Source organism: Neolamprologus brichardi, chromosome 13 (assembly GCF_056152115.1).
Source record: "Neolamprologus brichardi isolate AB-2024 chromosome 13, ASM5615211v1, whole genome shotgun sequence".
NCBI classification, from domain to species: Eukaryota; Metazoa; Chordata; class Actinopteri; order Cichliformes; family Cichlidae; genus Neolamprologus; species Neolamprologus brichardi.
Genome location: NC_142116.1, coordinates 29,562,289 through 29,572,500, shown reverse-complemented (window position 1 = coordinate 29,572,500; position 10,212 = coordinate 29,562,289). Strand labels below are relative to the sequence as shown.

The 10,212-nt window shown below is 37.8% G+C and overlaps 1 protein-coding gene across 2 annotated transcripts in view; it reads right to left on the bottom strand.

Annotated features, from left to right (window-relative positions):
- The window catches only part of ttc27 (tetratricopeptide repeat domain 27), an 86,286-nt gene that overhangs the window by 38,531 nt on the left and 37,543 nt on the right, over positions 1–10,212 (bottom strand). For both annotated transcript variants that reach the window (XM_087850427.1, XM_087850428.1), the window contains exons 10-11: positions 5,499–5,612; positions 1,328–1,423 (exon numbers count right to left, since the gene is read on the bottom strand). In XM_087850427.1, coding sequence (XP_087706553.1) covers positions 1,328–1,423; positions 5,499–5,612 — 210 coding nt within the window. The remainder of the gene's footprint in view (positions 1–1,327; positions 1,424–5,498; positions 5,613–10,212) is intronic.

The window sequence follows — 10,212 nt, the reverse complement described above, 5'->3', positions numbered from 1 at the left end:
GCTCTGACCGCAGAATCAAATATTATCACAAACATTTCTCAATAGCCAAAAAACATATGAGATCTCATGAGAACTATATAAGCTAAGGACGACCTGCCAGAGAGGTGGAGAGATTTGTCTCAGACAATGATAAATATTTGTCTACATTACATTTTAATGCTTTAACGTGCTGGCCAAGAGGAAATTGGCTTATTGACCAGATATCTGCCTCGGTTGAATTATGTAAACAGATGATGTGATGTAAGAGACTTTTTGGTTAAATGTAACTATTCCATGAGAATTAAGGCACTTGAATTCTTATTAAAGGCAAAGAATCTTCATTATAAATAACAGCTGAACTGTCTTGTGTTTAGTGTTTTCTTTGAACATTGTGCCAGAGCTAAACAAATGTGATGTAACACATAAACAGCAGTGACCAGGACCAGTGTTCTAGTGGTACACCCACCACAATCATAAGGTGATGTAAGCTATTTGTTACTGGTGACCAAAAATGCATGCCAAAGGAATGGCAACGATGAAGCCAACTGAGCTGATTGTTGCATTTGCTTTGTTCTGTTAGCCAAGAACAAACAGCAGTTATGCATTATTGATTATAACCTTTGACAAGGCTGCTACTTGAAGAATGCAGCACTACCCAGGAACAGCTGCTCTTTCCCCTACACCCTGACCTGGAGGCCTTTTGTCGTGTTGTTCTGTCCCTGTTACGGGCATGACACCGCTTGATTTCAATCCAAATGTAATATTAATTTTAATCTAATTTGCCATTCATTTATCTATGCTTAAAGAGTTAACTTAATTATAACTTTGGTTATCTCTACTTTTTCTTTAGTTTATTTTGAAACAAAAAAGGAATTTAGAATAGGACAAGACAAGGTATGATAACAACAACATTAAGTATACGAGCCATGAGCTCTGGAGTGAAAGAGGATGAGTTCAGCCCTGTGACAACATTCACAGTATTTAAAAAGTAGCTCTCAAACCCTTAACAGCAAGCCTAAGGGGCGTGTCAGCGGTTTAGTGAATTCTTGTTTTAAGGACAGCAGACGCTTTTTCTTATAGTAGAACAATCAAGGCAAGGTTTATGACCAAATAACAGCAAAATGTTATTGTATTCATCTCAGGTGCACTTATGTGACATTAATGCGAATTATTCAATGTATTCTTAACTGAGACATTATCGTTTCGTGTCATCAGTGACATTATTAGTCTCTGTCAAAAAAGATTTTTTTAATGATAAATTTTAAAAAACACAGACTCTCACAGTCAAAGTGAATAAAGTGCTAGTTAATTTTCTTTTAGTTGAAAAAAACAGAAAGGGACCTATTACCTGGACAGCCCATCTGGGTGGTGCTTGGCAGCAGTAAAAGACTTTGAGGCGCTCCGTCACAGGACAACTCTTGTCTTCAAAGTGGTCCACTATTGCCTGGAAAAGAAAGAAACTCAAATAAAGAAGGAAACAGCTGAATTTGTTCCACAAAATGTGCTGCAGAGTCTGTAACAGAGTTCATCCCCCAAAATGACTGAGTATTACTTCCATCAGCTGAAGATGTAACCAGTATCTTTACTGCTAGCAGTGCAAATATATGTATATATTCTGTACCACTGACAGGGTTACAGGGTCATTAGGCATGAAATGGGCAATGAGAGGGAACATTCATGGAGACAAAGAGCAAATAGTGAACAACTCTTGTAGCCTACAGCTGTTCGTTCTCCTTTTATGATTTTGAATTAAATAAAATGCTAGGAGGAACAAACAGGCACTTTTTTGTGGTTTCCTTCTGCCACCATCCTTGCAGAATCTTGGCATCTTTTCCAAAGGGTCAAAACTGATCAGATGAACAAATTAAAATCACTGAGACACGTTTTAAATGTCCCCCCATACAAAAAAATGTGGTTTATCTCCAATGGTACGCATAAAAAACACAAAAGTAAAGAGGAATGTTTTTGTAAACACAGAGTTGTTGCTAATAAATTAGAGAATGGCAGTGGAAAGCTAACTTTATTAAATAAAATAATTGATTGCTCGTTTTGGGTTGTGGGAGAGTTGCTGCCCCACGCGAAGGAGTTGAAGCACAGCACCTGGTGTGATGAGGACACTGTGGTACAGATAAACATGAGCTAGAACACGAAGCCCTCAAAAGGATGAGGCTGTGGATAAAAGCTGTCAAAATAAGCTCCCTGGGCTCAGCCTTAGAGGCAGACGAGGAGCTCGCACATTTGGAGCGAGTACAGCCACTGCCGCTTTGCACTGATAGAAACAGCTGAGGAGGTCAAGGCATCTGATCAGGATGCTTTGTGGATTCCTCACTTTGTAGGTTTTGTGGGCACCGAACAGTCAGGAGCCTCTAAGGGTAGTCCCATAACCATCTGGAGAGATCATTTCTCTCTCATCCAGGATCCTCCATAAAAAAACCAAAAACCATTTTATCTGAGAGACCCTGTTCGCCTGCTTTCAAAGAGAAATGATCTCAGAGTGGACTGATGGGCAGACTGATGGATGATCCTTATCTTGAGAACTGGAATTATTTATTCAAAATCAAGCAAAACAACGTAGAACAACACTACATACCAAATTGATTTAGATGCATGTCATCATATAGAATGAAATAGAAACCAGGTGCATTTTATTTGCTCAATAAGCTTGAGACCTTTATAGGAAACCAATCCAACTACACAAAATCACAAAATACATCTTAAAAAATGACATTCACTGCTTACAACTTTACTCTCTTCCGCCCAGGCTGTGGCAGCTAAAACAGCCTCGTTTTACTTCTGTAAGGACGACTGTTGTCCTCGAGTCCTCCACTTTTTAATAAACCCATAATGCACCTTGTGTTCACTCTTTCAGGGATGTTATTGATCAACATCCGCAGTAACATTTGGAGCTGTGCAACATTAATGGTTTGGTTTGTGCTCAGGGTTGTTTGGAGAAAACAAGGTTACTCAATAACTGGAACTGTGAGTCTGCAGAGCTCTGCGGCTCTTAACTTTGTTTGTGGTCACACTAATTTTCTTATTCTGTAACATGACGGCGAAACCATTCACAGATGGGCAGATACGATTACACACAAAATGAAAACACAGTAACAAACAGTATCCTTGGATGGACTTGCACTAGAGCAAAAACCACTCATCATGAAATCAATGCTGCAGAACTTCTAGAAGCTTCAGCCATGATACGCGAATTGTCTTCAAAAACTAAACAAGAAAACTAGCTTCCTTCATTTCAAGCAGTTCAGATTAATACTCAAAGTTCAATTAGATAATAATCATAAAGGTTTATCAATTAACTTTTTTAATGGGCTGTGATTTAATTATCCAAATCTGGGCAGGGCAGATAAGGAAAGCATGTGCGTCCGCAGAGTACTGTGGAAAACCTGGCCTTTGATTTTCCTGCTATGGTTTTCACTAACATACCACTCCCCAAAGGTGATCAGGTGACCAAAGAGGCCACTTATATCCACTTAACCACGTTCATGTTTATGAAACAAGCCTTTAGAAGATGCACTCTGCCCACAACCAAGTGAACACAGCAAACAAAAAACTGACAAATTGAGATTCAACCAGTGATTTGTTATTATTTAGGTGTATGAATAATGCCAAGAAAACATTCAACATATCACAGCAGCAGCCTGGACTTTCTCCATGAATTCATGGAGCCTCAATTTTGGATATCAGAAATACGGGTTCATTAATCCATGTTTGCAGTTTTCTATTCTCCAGTTTTGGCTCCAGTGCCCTGTGCCCACTGCAGGTGCAGATTTCTGCTCTTTGCTGATTGGAAATTATTTCTGTTATTGACAGCTCATTGCATAGTCCATGATGAGCAGCACTCATCATTCCAGATGTGCAGCTGATTGAGTCATAATTTTTGATTGACTCACAGAGTCAGACGACTGTTACCAGGAGTTATCTCCTGACAGCTGATAGCACACTACTAACTTACATACGTTTTTGGAATGACATTCATTTTTCTGATAGATGCAGTTACAATAAAAACTATCCAAAATAAACAAACAACAACAAGTCACAAGAACAATGTTTTTACCAATTCCAAGACGATTCATGTCCCTGTCTGCCTCCTTGGGACTGGAGGTGGAATGTTTGTACTTACAGACCCTTTCCAAAAAATGTGAATATCATATCCATTCAAAACATTAAACTTTCATAGATGATAGATTCAGGACCCACAACTTAAACAATTTCAAGTACTTAGTTGATTATTTGTACATAATTTGGGCTTAGAGCTCATGAAACCCACGAAAACAGGCAGACAGAAGATTCAAGAATCTGGCAGAGATCCAGAAAGAGTGGGATGAGGCAGGAGTCAAAGCTTCAAAACCACTTCTGAGTCTGAGCCAACGTCAGAAGCGACTCAACTGGGCCAAGGAGAAGATGGACTGAACTGTTAGCCAGTTGTCAAAGGTCCTCTTTTCCGATGAAAATAAAGAGTGCCTTTCATTCAGGAATCAAGGTCCAAGTATTTGGAGGAAGACAGGTGAGGAACAGAACCCAAGCTGCTTGAGGTCCAGTGTGAAATATCCACAGTCAGTTATGATTTGGTGCAATGTCCAGTGCAGGTGTTGGTAAACTCTGCTTTCTTAAATCCAAGGTCACCGCAACAGTCTACCAGAATGTTTTACAGGGCTTCATGATTCCTTCTGCTGAGGATCTGTATGGAGATGCAGATTTCATCTTCTAGCAGTACCTGGGCCCTGTCCATACCGCCAGGAACGCCAAAACTTGGTTTGATGGCCATGCCATCACAGTGCTTGGCTGGCCAGCCAACTCACCAGACCTAAACTCCATTGAGAATATACGGGGTATCAAGAGGGAAATGAGGTCCACCAGACCCAAAAACAAAGAAGAGCTGACAGCAAGCATCAAGGAAATCTGGGCTTCCATAACTACCAGGCAATGCCAGAGGCTGATTGCCTCAATGCCACGGTGCATCGAGGCAGTGATTAACGCAAAGGGATTCCCAACCAAGAATTGAAGATTGACATATAATTTTGAAAGTACCACATTTTGATTGATTTGATGTGATCCTAATTTCTCTTTTTTTTCCTGCAAAAACTGAGAAGTAAATGGTGATGTCTTCACAGTATTCTCATTTTTTGAAATCCTGTTTTTGTGGGTTTTATGAGCAGGAATCCCAAATTATGTACAAATAAACAACCAAGTACTTGAAATTGTTTAAGTTGTGGGCCCTGAATCAAAACGTATGAAAGTTTAACGTTTTGAAGGGAATTTCGGAAATAAATAAACTTTTCTGTGATATTCTCATTTTTGGAAAGGGTCTGTATAGCAGTGACTGGCATTATTTTGACATATGGTGTGATAGGTGGTGGTGCTGGAAGAGACTCTGAATCTTACTTCAACAGGGCGACTCGTATGGCCATTTCTACAATAAGCTGGATTGATTAAGGCAGGCAGACCCTTGCACACACTCTGCTTTCTGTTTATTTTGACCTTCCCCCCCCCGAGTAGTTATTTACCTGGGTTTGCATCATGGCTCTTTCTACACATCGGGATTTTCCTTTTTCCAGTTTCGTCCTGAGGCAAAGTGCTGACACTTGCACGGGCCAAAACTTGGGTTCAGACAAAACACACTGCGGAACAATAAAAGAAAAATAGAGGGTCAAAGATAACACTTTATTCACATCATCAAGGAACACATGATTGTGTGCAACAACAGTATCATTCTGGTGACAAAAGCCACTAATCCTCTAATCAGAAGGTGGCTCAATCCAAAGGTCCAAAGGATAGAATTGAAGGGATGTATTTAAGTATGTATGGCCGAATGAAACGTGACTTGTACGTAAAAAGTATTTTTCTTTATTTTCTACTAACTATTAAACCCTTAAAAGCAAACGCAAGCAGATCAATCCAGATTCATAGTCCATAAAACCAATTACATTACACAAGAAAGAAGCAAATGAAAAAGCAAACCTGGCATTACCTTCCCACAAACACAGAACTATACAAGAGCTTTATATACCTGACAATACAAAGATTGTTGTATTAACAAATCTGTGTGTGTGTGTGTGTGTGTGTGTGTGTGTGTGTGTGTGTGTGTGTGTGTGTGTGTGTGTGTGTGTGTGTGTGTGTGCGTGTGTGTGCGTGTGTTTTATTTATTGGTGAATATGGAACATGACACACTCGTTCAGCACTTCAAATTATCGACATCCATCTGAACAAGAAGTAAATTGATGCATAACCAAGTTTTCTTTTAAACACAAGCATAAGTTAAAGGATGCTTTGCCCCAAAAATCATAGCTTACAGATGACAAAGTATAATATGCATTACACTGGCACTCATGATTTTGGTATAAACAGTATAAAACAGTACAGAGACAAATAATAACATTAATAATCTAACATTATTAGGTCAGAATTGTCTTTTTTTTCTTATCAAATTCTGCAGCTTTAATAATAAGCTCAGAATGCATCCATATGCACTACTGAAATAGATAAGACAGGGATTGAATTGTAAACTATAAACTGATCTGTGTTGTATGTTGGTCTGTCTCAAAATAAAGTGGATTATACAATGTTTGTTCCTCCAGTATTCAAGTTATTACTGTTACATGTTGTGTATATAAATGTGCACAACTTTAAAGGTTGTCACAGATGGAGTCCGCTTCTGATTCTGGAAGTAAGTATTAAACTAGACGATGATCAAAGTGCAGATTAGACATCAGTTTGGCAGCTAAACCCAAAAAAGATCTCTTTGCTTTTAAGTTTTTCACTCTGGGCAAGTATTGTCCCAGTATCATTCCAGTTTAGGAAATTCTCCAAAACCTGCCTTGCACTGAGCCATGCTGCAGAAACAAAAGTACAGTCATAATTGAATGCACTGTGAATGCACAGTGTGCTACATAAACAATAATAGGTTCACCTTTTTGACCTTTACAGCATATATTATATTATACTGGTGGAACCTGAACTTTAGGTCTAATTGAAATCTTATTAATCAAGTAGTATTTTGGTAAGCTTAGTTTTTGTTACCGCATCCCTTCAGATTTTTTGTTTTTATTTTTATTTTCAGTTGGGACTGTATGGGCGGGGATGCACTGCTTACGAGTTTGTTTTGTTATGGTTATACATGGGGAGGGCGGTGGGGGGTGAGAGTTGGTATTCTCCATACTTCTGACTGCAGAAGTATGGAGAATACCAGAATTAAGCCGCCTTAATTTATTCAAATGCAAGACAATGGAAATGAAAAGAATGTGGATCTTTCCGGATATACCTAATAATAATTTAATAATTGGAGGTGATTTTAATTTAGTGTTAGACCCATACTTAGATAAATCCCTCTCCAAAAAAACCCCACATTATGTAAAGGTAGCAACTTTATTAAAACATATATGAACAATATGAATATTTGTGATGTGTGGAGAACTTTAAATCCATCAGGTGGAGAGTATTCTTTCCACTCTTCTGCACATAACGTTTATTCAAGGATTGACTATTTTCTGGTAGATGGAAAAATGCTCTCCCTTGTTCGTAACGTAACCTATCACAATATTATTATCTCTGATCATTGCCCTGTCACCTGCTCCTTTGCACTTAGCAACTTCACCAAAGCATATAGGAATTGGAGATTTGACCCACAACTACTGAGCGATTTAAAATTTCAACAGTATATAAACTCTCAGACCTCTTTATTTTTCGATATAAACGATAATGCCGAAAGCTCACCTGATACATTATAGGAAACGTTTAAAGCCTATATCAGGGGTGCATAATATCATATCAGGCCTCACGGAATAAAAATAATAAACTAGAACAGTTAAAATGAGAAAAAATGATCCACGATTTGGACGCCAATAATGCAAGGGCTCCCTCTTTAGATAAGTACAACACTATTTGTGCATTAAAATATAAACTAAATCAAATACTAACCAGCAACATTAATAGAGCGTTCACCTTTGTAAGACAGAAGTACTTTGAATTTGGGGACAAGCCACATAAATTGTTCGCTAGACAGCTAAAGAAGTTAGAAAATGACAGAATGATTCACAAAATTAGATCACGCAATGGAAACCTAGTTACATCACATAAAGACATTAATGATAACTTTAGACAGTTTTATGAATCTCTCTATACTTCTCATTCCACTGCAGGGCCTAAAGATATGCAGGACTTTTTAGATAAGTGTGACCTCCCTGTGTTAGATCAGGTGGATCGCAAGATTTTGAATGCCAAGATTACAAAGGAAGAAATTATTAAATCTATCGGTTTATTAAAAAATGGTAAGAGTCCAGGCCCAGATGGGGTTAGGGAATGAATTTTACAAACAGTTCAAGATTAAACTTGTTCCATATCTTGATTAATGTTTCAAGTAGGAAACAGTGATGAGAAAACTGAAGAATAAAAAGCTTTAAATAAAAAAAAATAATGGAGTAATTCAATCAATACTTGAAAATTTACTGTATAATTAATCAGTCTATATTCGAAGCTGCCATCCAAGCTTCTTTTGGACAAGATTTATTTCTCTGTTGGAAAGTGGAAGGACTTGTTATTACATGGTCTGTGATTTTAATCCAGTCCACACTGTGTGAGTATTAATGGTGCTATTCTCTTTTGAGTGCCATTTTTGACTTGTATTTTTTGGCACTTACTTAGCAATAAAAGTTAGTTACTGAATCAGATGGATGCACAGAGTGAGATTCTAAGAAGACTAAAACTTAATGAAATATGATGATTTCTAAGCAAGACTTAGAAGCTCATGTTCAGCACCATCATAAAATAAGAGCTGCTCTCCATGAACACTAAATATTTCGGTGCATACCTTTCGTCTATATTTGCATAGATTTAGGCATTATAATCTAAACATAAAAAAGCCCCCCTCTTAATAGTCAGAGGTACAGTTAGCAGCTATATGCTGTTAGTAAAGTCTGTAACACAATAGAAGTACAAAGTAATCCAGAAAAGTCTGAACACACCACGGTTTCCTTCAAAATTAGTACGTCATTAGTATTTATGAATATATGAGTAAATTAACAAATTACATATACAACCCAAATTTAAAAAAAAAAAATTAATTGAAACAGAATGCAATGATCTGCAAATCTCGTAAACACATTTTCCCTTACAATAGAAGACAGAAACCATATCAAACATTTGAACTGAGAGAGTTTACCATTATTGGAAAAATACCTTCTTTTTATAAAAGCTTTCCAGCAGCTGCTCTGAAATGTTGTCAGACAAAAGATTTTACCTGCTCAACAATCCTGGGTCGTCTCGCGGCGTTTTTTATTTCATGATGCCCAAATGGTTTGGTGCAGTTAAGCCAGTTCAGCAGTCAGACTCTTTTACTATGAAGCCATGATGTTGTTATAGATGCAGTGTTTAGCATTGTATTGATTAAATATGCAAGGCCTTCCCCAGATGGGAGCATGTGTTACTTCGAGCTTTGGCCCAGAGAAGAGGGCAGCATTTCTGGATCATGTTCACATCTGGTTTGTTATTTGCATGATAGAGCTTTTTGATGGCACAGACGATACTTTCTGGAAGGGTTCGTGAACACATGCAGTGTCTGCATACCAGGATGATGTTTTTTTTCCTAATGCAGTGCTGCCTGAGGACCCAAAGATCATGAGCAGCCACTGATTTTTAGATTTTCTCATTTATTTATTTATTTAATACAGACACTCTGAATATCTGATGATCTATCATATATGATGACATAAAAATTCAAAGTCTTCTTTATTATGTTGAATGACATTCTGAAATAAATTCCCAATCTGTAGATACAGGTTCTTCTGCTCATTCATAAATACAGCCTCTCTAAACTGCAAACACGTCAGTTAACCTACTTACATCTGAACACCTCTCAAACGTAACGCATTTTAAACATTTAATATATTTCTAATGCTCTATTATAGAATATATATGTTCTGCAAATTGTTGCCGTTTTAAAAAACATTTTAATTCCCAAATTATTTGGAGTTGCGGTTGTACCGAAGCACTGTGGAAATGCACACAAGAGTAACTTTCTTTTTCCTCTTCTGTAGCTGAAATAAGCACAGGGCTCGCCTGTCTGCTGTGCACTGTAGTGGGAAATCAAGCAGCAAGCTTTAGTGAGAACACCTAATTATTAAAACCTATTACAGCCACAAAGTCTTTATCTGTGTGCTGTGGTGATAATCTGCTGTATAATAGCTGGCACAGCTTAGTGGTTTAGCTTTAGATGAGCTGATTAAA